Genomic DNA, 18,570 nt, shown 5'->3' with positions numbered 1-18,570 from the left:
CTGACAGGCCCTGACTCCTGACACTAAAGAAACCATGTGCTTTATTGTTACCTCTCAAATATACTCTTTGCTATTTAGATATTTTTCCCGTACAGAGTGGAGAAAATTATGATTGAAAAAAAAATCTTTAGTATCATTAAATTTTTTTGGTTTGGGGCCACCCCTGATAGTGCTCAGGGACTATTACTGGTTTGATGATTGGGCCTCTCTCATGCAAAACATGTATGCCAGCCTTTCCTCTGAGCATGCCTTCAGCCCTTTAGTATTATGCTCCTAGCTTTCCTCTCATTTTTTTGTTTTGTTTTGTTTTTGGGCCACAGCTGACCATGCTTGGGTTACTCCTGGCTATATGCTCAGTTATCACTCCTGGCAGGCTCAGGGGAACCAAATGGAATGCTGAGGATCAAACCCAGGTTCGTCCTGGGTCAGCTGCATGCACGGCAAATACCCTACCTCTGTGCTATTGCTCCAGCCCCTGTATAATTTTTTTTTTTTTGGTTTTTGGGTCACACCCGGCAGCACTCGGGTTACTCCTGGCTCCACGTTCAGAAATCGCTCCTGGCAGGCTCGGGGGACTATATGGGATGCTGGGATTCGAACCAGTGACCTTCTCCATGAAAGGCAAACGTCTTACCTCCATGGTATCTCTCCAGCCCCTGTATATATTTTTTAATGTATACTTTTCCCTACTTAATTTTTAACATTCTTATTTGAATTTAAGTACAATGACATACACTTAAGTTTATGAAATTGTAATTAAACTCGAAAAAGGTTCATCTTCTGTACTTTTCATCTTCTATAATTTTCTGGCATTATCATTTTAGTGTCTTAAGGATATTCTTATATCTTTTAAAAAATTTTTTTTTGGATCACACATGGCAGCGCTCAGGGTCTATTCCGGGCTCTATGCTCAGAAATCGCTTCTGGCAGGCTCGGGGGATGCTGGGATTCGAACCAACTTTCTTTTTGCAAGGCAAATGCCCTACCTTCATGCTATGTCTTTGGCCCCTACTTACAGTTTTTTTTTTTATCTTTTTGTGTTTTGTGTATGGGGGGTGGTGGTGAGAGTTTTGCCATACCAGGCTGTGTTCAGATATTGCTATGGCAGTTATTGGAGGTCAATTTGCCATGTTGAGTTGAGGACAGCCCTGGGTTGGCTGCGTGCCTTATGCCATGTGCTATCTGGCTCTATTTTATTTATTCTATGTTTTAGAAATTTTTTTTTTTTTGCTCTAAAGTTATATGTTAGCCTCATGGCCACCTTGGTTTACTAGTTGTGTTTCTTTTCTTTTTTTTTTTTACTAGTTGTGTTTCTTATGTGTTGCCAGTGTCATGGCCTAATTTATCCTTAACTAGCTGCTACAGTGCAAAATATGATCTGATATTAGATGAGCAGGAGGAAGACTCGAAATCAAGTCATTCGCACACAAGTAAAAAGCACAAGAAAAAAACCCGTCACTGCTCTGAAGAAAAAGAAGACGAGGACTACATGCCGATCAGAAATACTAATCAGGTAATGTACTTTTCCATGTCTAGACTTCACTGAAGAAAATGAACTTTATTTTGTTGTTGTTGATTACATATCAGAGTTGTGATCTAAGGAAGATGTTCTTTTAAATAGGGAAGAGTATGTTCCAAACCCCAACACAGAGCATTTCATTAGGGTAGTTGACTTTTATGTTTATTTTTGTATATGCCACATAAAGCACCCAAAAAATATCTTTTTCTGGGGGTGGAGGAATTTGGGCCACATTTCAGAGGGTGCTGGGGCAATTCAGAGGTGCTTGAAAGGGACTATGTTGTGCTAGGGATCAAACCAAGGCTGTCTGAATGCAAAGCAAGTGCCTTCATTCCCCTGTGCTATCTCCCACTGCCCAAAAATTATTTAGAGATGCATGTTTTGCTAGAAAATAGTTGGTAAAGAGTTAAATCATGCTAGAGAGAGAGTACAGCAGTAAGGGAGTTTGCCTTGCACATATATGACTAACCCATTTTTGATACCCAGCATCCATTATGGTCCCCTGAGCCTATCAGGAGTGATCCTTAAGCACAGAATCACGAGTAAGCCCTGAGCACCACCTGATGTAATGACCCCTCCACCACAAAGAAGTTAAATCAGGTTATCTACTCATTTTTTTTTTATCAGCCAGTATCTTAGAAAATGACAAGAACTATTGAATTGTGTGAATGGTTTATGAACCAGTTTGTGATGTAGCCCCACAAACACTGATTATAATAATTTTGTGTTTCTTGGTTTTGTTTATTAGTTCTTGGGTTACACTCAGCATTGGTCAGGAATTACTCCTGGTTCTGAACTGAGGAATTACTCCTGGTGGTGCTAGGGATATAGTTCCGGGGATTGAACCTGGGTCAGCTGAGTGCAAGGCAAGCATTCTACCCACTGTACTATCTCTCCAACCCCCTAGACTTTTAAGGACAGAACTAAATATTCCAAGCCTGGGTCAACAATGAAATCATGAAATCCCTTTAAAAAAAATTAAAAAGGTGCCTTTCGGGGCCTGAGAGATAGCACAGTGGTAGGGCATTTGCAAGCAGCTGATTCGAGCAGACGGTGGTTTGAATCCCGGCATCCCCCATATGGTGGCCCATGCCTGCCAGGAGCGACTTCTGAGAGCAGAGCCAAGAGTAACCCCTGAGCACTGCCGTGTGACCCAAAAGCCAAATAAACAAAGCAGGCTGGGGTTGGGGGTGGTTGAATGGGATGGACTCTGGGAACTTTGGTGGAGGGAGGTCGACACTGGTGGTGGGATTGGTCCTGAAACATTCTATATCTAAAACCCAGCTATGAAGGACTTTGCAAATCACGATGGTTTAAAGAAAAAAATTTGGGGCTGGAGAGATAGCATGGAGGAAAGGCGTTTGCCTTGCATGCAAAAGGTCGGTGGTTTGAATCCCTGCATCCCATATGGTCCCCTGAGCCTGCCAGGAGTGATTTCTGAGCATAGAGCCAGGAGTAACCCCCGAGTGCTGCCGGTGTGACTCAATAATAAAACAAACAAAAAATTGTTGATGATTGAGATCTGTTCATACAATGTCCAACACCCACTGCTTTACGAGTGCACATTTCCGCCACTAATAAAGTCTTCAGTTTTTCTCTTGCTCTCCCTCCTGTCCTCTCTTCTCCTTGCTTCTGTGGCATACCTTTTGTTATTCTTTCTCTCCCTCGCCATCTCTTTCCCTCTTCCCTGTTTTTTCTTTTATTTTTTTAATTTTTTTTTTTTTGGTTTTTGGGCCACACCCGGTGGCGGCGCTCAAGGGTTACTCCTGGCTGTCTGCTCAGAAATAGCTCCTGGCAGGCACAGGGGACCATATGGGACACTGGGATTCGAACCCACCACCTTTCGTCCTGGATCGGCTGCTTGCAAGGCAAACGCTGCTGTGCTATCTCTCCGGGCCCTCTTCCCTGTTTTTTCCTTTTAGTGTTTGGTAGTATTGTTACTGAAGGGTATCATGCATGTTACTTTATCTCCTTCCAGCACCCAGTTTTTGTTCAGAGTGATCATTTTCTTTTTTTTTTTTTTTTTGGTTTTTGGTTTTTGGGCCACACCCAGAGGTGCTCATGGGTTACTCCTGGCTGTCTGCTCAGAAATAGCTCCTGGCAGGCACGGGGGACCATATGGGACACCGGGATTCGAACCAACCACCTTTGGTCCTGGATCAGCTGCTTGCAAGGCAAACGCCGCTGTGCTATCTCTCCGGGCCCCAGAGTGATCATTTTCAACTATCATTACCCCAGATTTTTCTTTTTTTTTTTGATTTTTGGGTCACACCTGGCAGTGCTCAGGGGTTATTTCTGGCTCCAGGCTCAGAAATTGCTCCTGGCAGGCACAGAGGACCATATGGGGCGCCGGGATTCGAACCGATGACCTCCTGCATGAAAGGCAAACGCCTTACCTCCATGCAATCTCTCCGGCCCTACCCCAGATATTTTTATATTCCTAATTCTATGTTGAATAACATACAGAGAACTGGAGAGCTAGCTTAATCGGCTGAGTACATGCTTTGCATGTGGGAAAACTTGATTTTATCTCTAGCATCAAATGGTCCCTATAGCACTGCTGGGAGTAGCTCCCTGAGCACTGGATGTGCATAAAGCTTAAACCAGTAAAAATGTGTACTGAATCTAGGAAATATATAGAATAATTGTTATTCATTTCCTTGAATCCCAATCCTAATCTATAGTTAGCCATCATTGTGAATTTTAAGCCTTGACCCTTACATCAATTGTATTTATACTTACGGTGATAAATTGGGGTTTGTGGAATTGTCCAAGTTTTGCCTTTCCTCTGATAAATCTTCAAGATAAAGTTGAATTGTATGGGACCATAGTGATGGTTCAGCAGGTAAGGCTGATCTTACAGGTGGTGACCTGAGTTCTGTATTTGAGAACCCATATGGTACTCTGAAGCACCACAGGGTGTGACCCAAGAACAAACAAAAATTAAAAAAAAAAAAAACAACAAACAAAAAATGTTTTATTTTATTAATTCTCTTTTTTCTTTATTATGCTACACCTAGTGTTACTGAGGACTTCTTCCTGGCTCTGTGCTCAGTTGTCACATTTGTTGGTGCTCAGGGAGATTGTGTACCACATTGGAAATGAAACCTGGGTCAGCTATGTGCAAGGCAAGCAAGCGCCTTACCTGCTGTACTATCTCTCTGGCCCACAAATATCTACTGAAAGAACATTGACTCTGTCTTTTAGATGTCAGCTACTTGCTGAGCTAATTGTAATTAAGTACAGAACACAGGCAGAAATGGAATTATTTTAGTAGCTCTAAAGTACTGCTATTAGTAAGAATAGTTTTAAGTAACTCATTTTACTGTCTCTCGAGCAGTGGATTAGTCTACTTGCCTTAACTCAGTTTTGAGAAATATGTATATTAAAATTTTATTGGAAACATATCTGCATTGTCTTAAAAAATGTTTACCTGAGGATTTGGAGAGGAATTGTTATAAACTGCTAAAAACTCAGACTAAACTAAGCAGTACATATCTTTTTAGATCAACTTGTCTAAAGAATCTTGTTGGTTCGCAGTTCCAATAATATCTGACTTAGAGAATTCTTACTGAATCTTATAGTTGAATTGCAGATCAGTGATGAAACCACATTTGGGAGCTGGGGGATAGGTGAGCAGGACATGGGGAACAAGAAACACAAAGTCAGAGAGATCCTGCTACTGTAATTGCCCTAAGCCTTGCTTCAATTTCAGTGGTGCTGCTGCTTCAGGCTCTTAATTTTGGATTTGTCCTTGGGTCCACCCTAAATCGTGGTGACAAAGTAATGGCGTTGATAAGGAAAGTGAGCTGTACCTGAAATTATTAGAAATTATTCGTAAAAATTTGCAAGATAGCACAGCAACGTTTGCCTTGCAAACAGCCCATCCAGGACCAAAGGTGGTTGGTTCGAATCCCGGTGTCCCATATGGTCCCCCGTGCCTGCCAGGAGCTATTTCTGAGCAGATAGCCAGGAGTAACCCCTGAGCACTGTCGGGTGTGGCCCCAAAACAAAACAAAAAAAAAATAAAAATAAAAATTGCAAGAGTATAGGTTAGTAGCAGAATTGAGATTTGAGTTGTGGAGACAGCCAGTTATTGGGGGGCTATTTTATTGGGAGAGCTTTTTTTTAATGATTGTGCCCACATCGTGCTGAGTTTGCTCGCACCTCTTTCTCTGCCCTGACAGGACATCTATCGGGAGATGGGATTCGGACACTACGAAGAGGAAGAGAGCTGCTGGGAGAAACAGAAGAGCGAAAAGAGAGACCGACCTCCGCACCGGAGCCGCAGCCGCTCGGGAAAGGGACAGCCACTACGGCTCGAGCCACAAGGCCAAGTACCAGGCCGATCCCTACGAGAGGGAAAGGAGTAAAAAAAGAGACCGGAGCCGGAGTCCCAAGAAATCCAAAGAGAAAGAGAAATCCAAGTACCGATGAACCCAGGGCGGGTGTCTGACGTGTTCCTCGTTTCTCGCTTCAGTTCCTGCCCCGAGCCAGGCCTGCTGGGCGCACTTCAACTGCCACTTTTTCTGGACTTGGCTCCCGGGCACCAAGACAGAAGCAGCAGCTAGACATTTTCTTTGTGTACGTTTTCTACAATTTTATTGTTATACATAAGAGTAGTCTTCATGCAGAAAGTCTTTCACATTTCTCACTTTTTTAAAAAAAGTTTCATAATTATTAAAAAAAAAAAAAAAAAAAGCACGAGTCTGTGAAGATAAAAGGATAATAAGGGGCCAAGGTTTTTTTGTTTGTTTGTTTGTTTGTTTGTTTTTGGGCCACACCCGGCGGTGCTCAGGGGTTACTCCTGGCTGTCTGCTCAGAAATAGCTCCTGGCAGGCACGGGGGACCATATGGGACACCGGGATTCGAACCAACCACCTTTGGTCCTGGATCAGCTGCTTGCAAGGCAAACGCCATCTCTCCAGGCCCGGAGCCAAGGGTTTTAACCCTGGCCTCGGGCTTTCCCTCGGCCACTCCCCAGCTCTCTGAGTGTGACTCTCAGAATACTAGTAATCAGAAGCTAGAAATATATATGTATGTATCTGTGTGTGTGCAGCCATTTACCTTTATTTTAGAATTCTCTTCATGTCCTCTTCTAATAATTTTTTTTTTTTTTGGTTTTTGGGCCACACCCGGCGGTGATCAGGGGTTACTCCTGGCTGTCTGCTCAGAAATAGCTCCTGGCAGGCACAGGGACCATATGGGACACTGGGATTCAAACCAACCACCTTTGGTCCTGATCGGCTGCTTGCAAGGCAAATGCTGCTGTGCTATCTCTCCGGGCCTGAATAATTATTTTGATATTTGTGTTGATTTCTTGTCACTCACTATAGTTTTGCAACAGATGTATATTCCTCCGTGAAACATTGTTTTCTCTGGTTTCTAATTTGATGTAAATGGCCTGATGAGTGCACGTTTCTGTGACCCGATTTTATCTATCTGGTGTTTTTGTGGCATCCATTTTTCAGCACTGTCTGATGTTTCATGAATAGACCACAATTTACCCATTCTTCTGTTGATGGGCATCAGGTTTGCTCGGTTTGTGCTTTAGGTATCGTGAATAAAGAAGGCTGTGCTGAGTGTGGTTGGCTTGGTTGTGCGGTTTGACTATTTTATCTTTACAAGATGATGCCAGTTTCTATGGCACAGCAGCCATCTCATGTTCCTCTCTCCCATGCACTAAGCAGGTCACCTTTGCTTTTACAAAAACTTCTTTCAACACTTCACATGTTAGACTTCAATTTTGCCAATCTTTTGGATGAGAAATTGTATCTTACCATGATTTTCTGCAAGAAGGCGACTGTTATCTTTTGTTTTTCTGTTACCATCCTTTTCTCCCTATCTCTGGCTTTTAGCAGTTTTTAGATTTTTTTATTGTGCTTGATCCAATGCCAATATTTACCTCTGGATTCTGCTCGGGCTCATCCTGTGGGTTGTGTTTTCATTAGATTGAGAATTTCTTTTGGCTGTTGTTTTTCTTCTCTCCTTTCTCTCCTTCCTTTCTCTGACTCTTAATTAGTTTCATTTGACCACTTGAAGCTGTTACAGAACACACTGAGACCCTGTTTCGCTGAATATTTTTTCTGTGTTCCATATTGATAATAAGTTCATCTTTTCTACTAAAAGATATCTCATCTTAATTCCATCAGCTTTTTTTTTTTCTTGCTGCAGACATAATGTAGTTTGAATTTTTTAGAGGTGAAGTTTCTTTTGTTGTTTTGTTTTTGGGCCACACCCAGCGGAGCTCCGGTTACTGCTGGCTCTACACTCAGAAATGGCTCCTGTCAGGCTCGAGGACCCTATGGGAATGCCTGGATCAAACCCAGTGTGCAAGGGAAATTCCCCACCTGCTCAGCCCCCAGACATTGCAGTTTCTTTTTTTTCTTTTTTTTTTTTTTTTTTTTGGTTTTTTGGGCCACACCTGGCGGTGCTCAGGGGTTATTCCTGGCTGTCTGCTCAGAAATAGCTCCTGGCAGGCACGGGGGACCATATGGGACACCGGGATTTGAACCAACCACCTTTGGTCCTGATCGGCTGCTTACAAGGCAAATGCCACTCTGCTATCTCTCCGGGCCCCAACATTGCAGTTTCTTTTTTTTTTTTTTTTGGTTTTTGGGTCACACCTGGCAGTGCTCAGGGGTTACTCCTGGCTGTCTGCTCAGAAATAGCTCCTGGCAGGCACGGGAAACCATATGGGACACCGGGATTCGAACCAACCACCTTTGGTCTTGGATCGGCTGTTTGCAAGGCAAACGCCTCAGTGCTATCTCTCCGGGCCCAACATTGCAGTTTCTTACATCCTTTCTATGTCTTATCTTTTCTCCTATTTGGGGATGTCAGTATATAGAAACAGTTCCTGTAAAACTGCTCATTGTACTCAGACATGCTATCACTGAAATCAGTTCTCATTCATTCCTGTTGCTTCCTTTCTCTCCTTACTCTCAGGTCGTAATTCACATGCTTTGTGATCTTTGGATTTTATACTGTTGGGTGCTGAAGAGATTTAAAAAAAATTTATCTTGGGGCCGGAGAGATAGCATGGAGGTAAGGCGTTTGCCTTTCATGCAGGAGGTCATCGGTTCGAATCCCGGTGTTCGATATGGTCCCCCGTGACTGCCAGGAGCAATTTCTGAGTCTGGAGCCAGGAGTAACCCCTGAGCACTGCCGGGTGTGACCCAAAACCACACACACACACACACACACACACACACACACACACACACACACACACACACAAATTATCTTTAGATAGTGTTGCAATTTGTTCTGGGGACTATTTCTGGGAGGTACTTAGACCTTTTTGTAAAAGCTTCTTTGGAACTTCAATGAGGTAGGATCAGGATGGCTTTTAATCTGGACTAATTCAGCACTTCACTGAGCCTTTACCCTGGAAGAACTTCTTCCTGATGCTAGGTTTGTTGTTCTCTCTATTCTGGCTGTCAGGAGCAAATATTGTCCTGAACTCTGTGGGCCCCTGAGTCCTATATTTCCTACTGGTTCTTTCCCACCCTTAGTTTTTTTTTTTTTTTTCCTCCCATGTGTACTTGGATTTCTGATCAACGAAGGAAGATTCAGAGGAACGACCTGTACCCTTGGTATCAGGACCAACCCCCTCCCACCCACCCCCAGTTTCTGGCATGCACAGCATGTGCTCAGCCCATTGAGAAATGTCTCAGGTGTCCAAATCTCTTTAACTTTTTAGTATGAAAAACTTCAGACAGGAACAGAAAAGTATAATGAACATCTATATACATTCTGCTCAGATTTAAAGGTAGCATTGAATAATTTGCAACTTAGTTGAAAAAACCATGGTAGGAACAGAGAGATAGTAGAGGAGATAAAACAGTTTGACTGTGTGGCTGGCATGCTATGTACCCTAGGCATAGCCAGGGGTCACTCTGTACCACTGGGTACTTACCAAGGAGAAATGCTATCATGGTCTTTAGCTGCATTTTCTAAAAAAGCAAGTGTTCCATATAGTACAATGCTAAGAAAACTAACCATGATCCTATATAATTAATATAAGCTGTGTAATGATTTTTTGATAGCCCCAAGAATATCATTTTATATGCTGCGGGTTTTTTTTTTTTTATTGTTTCTGTTTTGTTTTACTTTTGTGCCATACTTGGTAATGCTCATATCTTACTCCTGGTGCTACAGTTAGGAATTACTCCTGGCAGTACTTGGGAAACCATATGAGTTGCCAAGGATTGAATCTGGATTGGCCAAGTGCCAGGCAAGCACCTTGCCCACTGTACTCTCTCTTTAGCCCCATTTTTTGTTTTTTTGTTTGTTTTGTTTTGGGGGCACACCCAGTAGTGCTCAGGTGTTAGTCCTGGCAGTGCTCAGGGCACCATGTGGGACATCAGGGATTGAACATTGGTCTGCAAGCAAATGCCCCATCTGCTGTGCTATTTGGCCTCTTGGTTTGTTTTTTTTTTTCAACCCAGACTTAGTCAAGTTTATTGTATGTTCCTTTAATTTTATTCTCAGTATAGGAAGGTTTTTATTCATTCCTCTGTTTCCGTCCTCTTGTTGCTTCATTTCTGGAATTCTGTGCAATGTCTTCCCACTGTCCTTTAGCCTCTCTTTTCTGTTAGCTGGAACTTAGGCTCAGATGTTTGAGTAGAATTAGGATGTGTGCCTGCTGCCTGGTGGGCACCTTGGCTTCATGAGCCCTGCCTGCATACCCCAAAATAGAATTAGGGGATGTATCTTAGAACATTTTTTTCAATTTAATATCAAATTAATCAGCCTTTTTAATTTTTGTATTTTGCTTAAGAAGTTATTTTATTGGAGGGGGATTGGCCACATCCCAGCAGCACTCAGAGGTTACTCCCTGGCTCTAGTTCTCAAAAAACCTGAGCTCCCTGTGCAGGCTCGGGGGCACCATATGGATGCTGGGATTTCAAACCCTGGGGTCTAGGTCCTGGATTGGCCGCATTGCAAGGCAAATGCCCTACTGCTGTGCTGTCACTCTGGCCATCATGTTTAAGAAATTATTAGAGAGAGGGTTTTATATTCTAAAAGTTATAAAGAAAGCGTTGTTCTTTACATTCATTCTCCATATTGAATGCTGTTGTACAGGACAGCTGTGACCCAGGATCCAGATTAACTTTCTTCGAATGACTTGACTCCTGTTCACCTACAACTCCTCTTCTGCCATCTAAGTTTCTGTGTATGTGTAAGTTGCATTTCATGGGCTTAAATGTTTTTGTGATTTTATGTTTATGCTAAGTGCCAATACCAAATAATCACATTTCTTTTTGTTTTGGTTTTTTGTTTTGGTTTTTTTCGGTTTTGGGGCCACATCTGGTGGCACTCAGGTGTTACTTCTGGCTCTGCTCTGCAGAAATCGCTCCTGGCAGGCTTGGGGGATTCAGATGGGGTTGCTAGGGATCACAGTGTGCAAAGCAAACGGCCTACCACTATGCTATATCTCATCAACCCCACATATCTTTGATTTTATAAAAAGTCTTGAGTTTAAGGGGGCCCAGAGCAGTGGGCACAGCAGACACAGCCTTGCACGTGTCTGACCTAGGATAGACCGTGGTTCGATCTCCTGTCGGCGTTCCCATATGGTCCCCCAAGCCAGGAGCGATTTCTGAGTGCATAGCCAGGAGTAACCCCTGAGCATTACAGGGTGTGGCCCCAAAACAAAAAAAGAAAGTTTTGATTTAAGCAAGTGTCCCCTCTCGTGGCACTTTCAGTACCCCGAGTTTCTTCACTCAGAAAGCTTTGGCTCTTCATTCTTTGAGATTTTGGAACCATCTTGCTAGGTTTCCAAAAATTTTGTTTAGCCTTGAATTGTATTTGCACACAGCATATCACTTCGGGTAACAAGCAGTTTCATCTAGTGAATCTTCCTCTTCACAGTGATAACGTAATTCTCCATTTAATTCTTTCACTTCTTCGCAAGAATTTTTCTTGTGAAGATTTGAATATCTGTGTTCGATTTGTTCCTAGTTCCCAGACCCTTTCTTTATGTTCTGTTACATTATCTTTTTAGAATAAAAGTTTCCTTTCCCTAACAACTAAGTTGCTACTGTTTTGATTACTGCTCTTAAATGCAGCAAATTTGCTAAAGTTTTTGTTTGCTTTTATGTTTTTGTTTGCTTTTTAGTAGTACCTATAAATAATTTTTTTTCACTTTTTTCTTTGCCTAGTCTTTAACAAATAAAATATATGTTTCGGAGCCCGGAGAGATAGCACAGCGGCATTTGCCTTGAAAGCAGCCGATCCAGCACCAAAGGTGGTTGGTTCGAATCCCGGTGTCCCATATGGTCCCCCGTGCCTGCCAGGAGCTATTTCTGAGCAGACAGCCAGGAGTAACCCCTGAGCACCGCTGGGTGTGGCCCAAAAACCAAAAACCAAAACCCAAATATATATATGTTCAACAAAATACAAATAAATGGAACTTCAACAAATTAAAAAGATTTCGCATTGCAAAAGAAACAGGCTTTAAAAACTACATCTGGCTAACTGGGAGATTATTTGCACATAATACATCAGGAAAGGAATAATTTCCAGGATTTATTAAACACTAAACAAAGCTCAGTAACAAAAAAAAAAACCTGTAATATAATCAAACCATGGGAAGAGATGAACGGATACTCGCCCTAAGCATACTTAGAGATAGCCAGCGGGCATGTGACATGTTCACTGTCACGTATCAGGAAAGTGCAAAGCAAGTCAATAGTGAGATATTTCACACCCATGAGATTGGCATATGTCACTCAGGCTGGAGACAGCCCATGCTGGGGAGAGGTGTTGTGAAAAAGGAATATCACACACACTGTGTGTGGGAACCTTGTTCCGCTCAGACATTGTGGAAAACAGTCTGAAGATTCCTCACCGATGGAAGAATAGCACTGCCCTACCTGTTGTGCTCTCTCTCTCAAATATTTTTAATAAATGGGTTGTCCTTTGCTTCCTGAAAGCTGTATTTAATTTCTGTGCTTTTTTCCACTCATCATAAAAAAAAACATTCTCAAGCCTGACACTTGTTACCCTCCTAGACTGAGTCATGCAGAATATGTAATAGGTAGTAAAATCGAAATCTCAGAAGCTTCACCTTTCAGGTCCTAACTGCCTTGGTGGAAATTTTAGAGAAGCCCATGCTTCCTGTTGTTAAACAAGAGAATTTGGAGATCCCCTTGCTTTTTAGAATTTACTGATTTTAAAAGCAGAAACTCAGTTATTCTTGTTTTTTGGGGGAGAATTGAGGCCTATACCCTTCTTTACTATTGGTTAATATTACTGGTACTGAGACTTGTTCCTGGCTCTATGTTCAGGGATCACTCCTGACAGGGCTCAGGGACTATATGGGGTGTCAGGGATTGAACCCGAGTTGTCATCCTCTCTATCCTGGTCTATCCAACTCTCTGGCCCCCTCAGTTATTCTTGTTAAATGAGTGGTTTTTAACCTCACCTTGGGTTGAATTTCATTTGAAGTTGCCTCCACTCCTTCTTAGGCTGAGGATGTGTGCAAGGTGGAGACACAAAGGACTACCGATAGGCTCACATCCCAGGGATCTGTACAAAGAAAGAAGTGAAAGGTGCTGCTGTGTTGTCTTGAGCCACAGGAAATGCTGGTTCCTGAAAAAATAGAAGTCGTCTTTTGTTTTCCTTCAGAACCTCCTTAGGAGAGAAGTTGGGATTTTGGGTCAGAAATAACTTGTGCATGGAGGAGTCAGAAGGCTAATAAAGCTGGAAGGCACTGGCTTGGGTTCAGTCCTCAGTACCCATATTGGTACCTGAACCTTGGCAAGAGTGATACCTGAGTACAGAGCCAGGAATTCACCCTTAGCATAACCCTGTGTAGGAAAGGAAGAAAGGAAGGTATGGAAGGGAAGGAGGGAAGAGAAAGAAAGAAATGGAAGAGGTGAAGGGAGGGAGGGAGGGAGAAAAGGAAAGGAGGGTAAGGGAAGAGGAAGAGAGGGAGGGAGCAAGTAGCTGTGGAGCAAGTGCTCTGCTAAGGGGCATCTTGGAGGCCAGGGAGGGAGGCAAGTGCAGAGGGAGGACTGTGCAGCATCATGAAGCTGGGTCTTGCTGAGGCAGGCCGACCTAACTCAGGAAAGGGATTTCCAACTGGGAAGTGGTACCATAACCATTGAGCAAAGTTACTCATGGAGTTGTGGATGGTCATAGCTAACTTCCCCAGATGATGTCCACTGCACACAATTCAGTCATGTCCACACCCGCACAGCCCCACACCACAGACCACATCATACCAGTGGGCTTGTCAAGGGAGAGATGAAGTGCCTGAGCAGCTTTTACTCTCCTCAAGAGGCAGGAAACATCACTTGTGAGTCCGAGAAATAGTACTACAGGTACTAGCCTGGCAGACCCTGGGTCAATCTGGCACTATAGAGTCCTTTAAGTACCACCAGGAGTAGTCCATGAGCACAAGAGTAGCCTTCCAGGACCTCCGTGGGTACCCTATCTAAAAGATAAAAGGGTCTAGAACAAGAGTACAGCAGGTAGGGCATTTACCTTTAGTATGGTCTACTTGAGTTCGGTCCCCAGCGTCCCATGTGGTCCCCCAAGCACTGCCAGGAGTAATTTCTGAGCGTAGAGCCAGGAGTAAGCTCTGGGCATCACTGTATGGCCCAAAAAGCAAAACAAAATAAATATAAAAAGAAAACCAATAGTGTGGGCATCCTGAGTGGACAGGTGTACAGACAGGTGGTGGGCTGTGGGTGGCCCTCCAGCCTGCATTCTCTGCAGACCCTTGGGTATAGGTGCTGTACCCCTTGATAACCATCTTATTCTCTGCAGCCGAGCAGGGTGATGGAAAAGGATGGGGTTCCCTTCAACCTGCTGAGGCCTCACCTTCCAGGAGGCACCTCAGGTTGGAATCTCCAGCACTACATGGGGTCCCTGAATTATGCTAGGGGTCACTTTTTTCCCTCGGGGTCACTCCTGAGCACAGATGAGGCCCCTAAAAAGCAAAGGAACAAAAACCACAATATGTTGAAAAGTTTTTGTTGCCCCAAACTAAAAACATCAGCAAAACTGTGTGCCAAGAGAAAAGTCAAGTACTGGCCTACGGGAATAGCAAGATAGCTCAAGAGGCCGAGAGCTTGCTTTTCGTCACGGGTTCCTGGAAGATCCCTGGCCCTTGAGCACCTGGGCTGGCCCTCATGCAAGGAGCCAAGCAGCAGATCCCTCCCTGCAGCACCAAACAAGAAGTAGCGTGGGAGCCAACAGTTCCCTAACAGTCTATCCCAAAAGTGCAGGAATCCTATGAAGACCGCATGAAAGTCAGTGCCAACAAGTAAGTAAAAGCACATACAGGTGGAAGGAGGGAACAAAAGAGGAAAGCAGCCTGTTGAGTAACATAGAAAAAGATCTCAAGATCACTGGTCATCAGGGGAAGGGAAAATCTCCAGAATTGACTATATTGATTGGCAGAGACCAATATTCCACCACCTGCAGTCATTGGTCAGGCTCACTGAGGGAAGGATTCTCGGGGGCAGGTGTCCAGTGTTTGGCAGGGCTGTCTTTTAGCATGTCCACGACCATTCTGCACGCCCAAGTGGTGCAGTCTGCTCCTGAGACAACTTGCAGCAGAAGATGGTTCTAGACACACACAGGCGCATTGGGGAGGGTAAGAGGCTCAGCCCTGCAGGCCACTGAGCAGCACTTAGCCTTCTTGACTCTATGTTCATGGTCGTCTGGGGTGGGGAATCTACCCAGACATGTAGGAGCCACTGTCTCCACACCTCTGGCCACTTCCTGGTGGCACAGATCGCTGTCTCACCACAGGTGGGACGGGCAGACGTGATGGGGTCAGGTTGAAGACCAACTTTCAGTAGCAGAAAGAGAAGTGGGCCAGGCCCTCTGCCCACTCTTTTCTGGGTGCTGCCTGAAATACAGGCGGGACGAGTGTCCACGATGAGGCAGGGTGATGCTTCTGTCATCTCAGCTTCTGCTGGGTAGTCTAAGGGAAGTCAGTGACAACTGGGGCAAAAATCTTTATATCTTATTCATTTAGGAAGAAATAACCTGATTGGTGCGTGTGTGTGTGTGTGTGTGTGTGTGTGTGTGTGTGTGTGTGTGTGTTCAGACATCTTGGCCACATCTGGCAGAGTTGAAGGTTTACTCTGGACTCTGTGTTCAGAGGTGACCTTCAGTGGTGCCCAAGACGCCATGTATTGCCATGTATTGAAAAGTGGTCTCCTGCCTACAGTCCATTCATTCAAACCGCCGAGCTCTCTTTCTGGCTATGAGTCCACTCTTTTTTTTGGTTTTTGGGTCACACTGGGCAGTGCTCAGGGGTTGCTCCTGGCTCTACGCTCAGAAATCACTCCTGGCAGGCTTGAGGGATCATATGGGATGCTGGGATTTAAACCACCATCCTTCTGCATGCAAGGCAAATGCCCTGCCTCCATGCTATCTCTCTGGCCCTTCTTTTTTATTGTTGTTGTTGTTGTTGTTGTGTCACATTTGGCTACACTTATGGATTACTCCTGGCTCTGTACTCAGAAATTACTCCTGGCAGGCTAGGGGGACCATATGAGATACCGGGGTTCAAACTCAGGATTGGCCGAGTGTAAGGAAATGCCCTACACTCTTTTATCGTTTTGCCCCACCCCCGTGAGTCCATTATTACTTTTTTTTTTTTTTTTGGCTTTTTGGGCCACACCTGGTGGCACTCAGAGTTTACTTCTGGCTTTGCACTCAGAAATTGCTCCTGGCAGGCTGGGGGTGGGGGTGGGTCATATGGGACTCTAGGAATCTAACCCGGGTTCATCCTGGGTGGCAGTATGCAAGACAAACACCCTACCTCTGCTATCTCTCCGGTCCCCCCATTATTTTTTTAAAAAATATATTTACTTTATTTAAGCACCTGTGGTTACAAAATTGTTCATGATTTGAGTTTCAGCCATAGAACATAAACTACCTTTCACTAGTGCACATTTCCCACCACCCAATTTCCCTTCCACCCACTTTCCCCTTTTGCTTCTGGGCAGACTCTTTACACACTCTCTCTCTCTCTCTCTCTCTCTCTCTCTCTCTCTCTCTCTCTCTCTCTCTCTCTCTCTCTCTCTCTCTCTCTCTCTCTCTCTCCTCTCTCTCTCTCCATTTTCTTTCTCTCCCTTCCCCCTTTAGATACAGTAGTTTGCATTATTGCTACTGAGAGATATCTCCTTTCAGCACTCAGTTCTTTTTTTTTTAATTTTTAATTATGAGAACAAAGATGCAAAGAAAGAGGACAAGGTAAAGTTACAGTGGAAGGACAATCACCCATAAACAGAATTCTCAGAAATTCCCTTGCCGATATCTGAACTTTGAACTTTCAGCCAAAGAACATTAAGAAAAATAAAACGGGCCGGAGAGATAGCATGGAGGTAAGGCGTTTGCCTTTCATGCAGAAGGTCATCGGTTTGAATCCCGGCGTCCCATATGGTCCCCCGTGCCTGCCAGGAGCAATTTCTGAGCATGGAGCCAGGAGTAACCCCTGAGCACTGCCAGGTGTGACCCAAAAACCACAAAAAAAAAAAATAAATAAATAAAACAGAACCTATGTACAATTACTTTTTCCCACAAGTCTCCAGATTGTAATACATAATATTTCTTAGCAGCACACAAAGCAATCTAAAGCCATAAAACTTATGTAACTCCTTAAACATTAAAGGCAAAGTACTTTTTTACATTTCCATGCACATGCATATTAGTTTAAGTTAACCTCAAAAGTTTAAGTGGGTTGTTTTACTTAAGGATTAGAGTCAAAGGAGCACAGTAAAAACGGTGTTAGAGTGGCAATTATTGTTTGCATAGGCCCACCAAAATATGAGGGACATGGAAAGGAAAAGCCTTGGCCTAAACACAGGAGACCCTACCCCTGAAGTTTTCCTGGCATAAGAACAACTCTAGGCTTCAGGCAAACTAGTTTGTCCAATCCAAGTCATTTTCTGTAGTGCCATTACACTTTTATTTTTCACACAGTCTCTATAGTTGGTATCATGTTTCTGTATTAAAGATCCTGGAATCTGCATATCCTACATTGCAGTCAGGATGGTGAGGAGTGTTCTCTCGTTTCACCTCACAATTAAGGGGCAGTGCAGAGAGCCCTGCCCTGTAAGCAGGTCATTGTTGTCAAGTCTTCTTTTTTTTTTTTTTTTTTTTTGGTTTTTGGGCCACACCCGGTGATGCTCAGGGGTTACTCCTGGCTATGCGCTCAGAAGTCGCTCCTGGCTTGGGGGACCATATGGGACGCCGGGGGGATCGAACCGCGGTCCGTCCGAGGCTAGAGCAGGCAAGGCAGGCACCTTACCATTAGCGCCACTGCCCGGCCCCGTCAAGTCTTCTTAGTGTTAAGGGAAGTCTCTTTTGAGCAGGTCGATGTCAGAGCAGTGGTAGGGTCCTTCCTGGTAGAGGATTGCTTCCAGGTGTTGTTATAAAAAACCTTGGATGTTTCGTAGATAGCTTCCCTGGTTCAGGGGTGAATGGAGGATGCCCATTCTTCTGAGGCCTGTGCCAGGTCATTATATCAATGTTCAGGGTGTAAGGTCCCATTGTACTACTAAATTTGTGTGTTCCAATCTCTATTAGATAAGAACTTATTTGTATGTATAGTATTTTCCCATTTTAATGTGCCTATGCAAACAAGGAACAATGCCATGTGGTGTTATCGGCACATATGGGGGTCATAAGAACAAGTCCAACAATCCCCATGACATGGTTCAATCATAAGCATTAAACTTATGAGGGACTCTTTCACCAAAATTCCTTATTGAACAGCTCACAAAGAGAAGAAAAGATAAAAAGTGGGTAGAATCGTCACTAAAAGAATACTTAGTAAGCGTTATAGCTGTCAAAGAAAATACACATAAAATATTCAAAAGACATATGTGTCCATTTTATGTCTTTTGAAATAGTTGGGGGTTGTTAAATCCAATGCCATACGACAGGAGTTTGTTTCCCCAACCCTCCCCCCAGGGCCCGATTTACCAGGCCCAGCCCTGAAGACCAGTCTGGCGTTGGGGGATCCCCTGGATTAAGTGGTCAGCCCAGGGGGCCTATGGCTAGCTGTCCTGCTC

General features: G+C 43.9%; 1 protein-coding gene across 1 annotated transcript in view; it reads left to right on the top strand.

The window, feature by feature from the left end:
• The window catches only part of PPIL4 (peptidylprolyl isomerase like 4), a 36,618-nt gene extending 29,985 nt beyond the window's left edge, over positions 1 to 6,633 (top strand). Inside the window, 4 exon segments of the mRNA XM_049789347.1 lie at positions 1,366 to 1,513; positions 5,707 to 5,813; positions 5,815 to 6,260; positions 6,461 to 6,633. Of these exon segments, the coding sequence (XP_049645304.1) occupies positions 1,366 to 1,513; positions 5,707 to 5,813; positions 5,815 to 5,956 (397 nt within the window). The 3' untranslated portion in view covers positions 5,957 to 6,260; positions 6,461 to 6,633.
• The last annotated feature ends 11,937 nt before the right edge of the window (positions 6,634 to 18,570 follow it).

This window comes from Suncus etruscus, chromosome 15, assembly GCF_024139225.1.
Source record: "Suncus etruscus isolate mSunEtr1 chromosome 15, mSunEtr1.pri.cur, whole genome shotgun sequence".
NCBI classification, from domain to species: domain Eukaryota; kingdom Metazoa; phylum Chordata; class Mammalia; order Eulipotyphla; family Soricidae; genus Suncus; species Suncus etruscus.
Note: the sequence above shows the minus strand (reverse complement) of the source record. Positions and strands in the feature narration are given on the sequence as shown.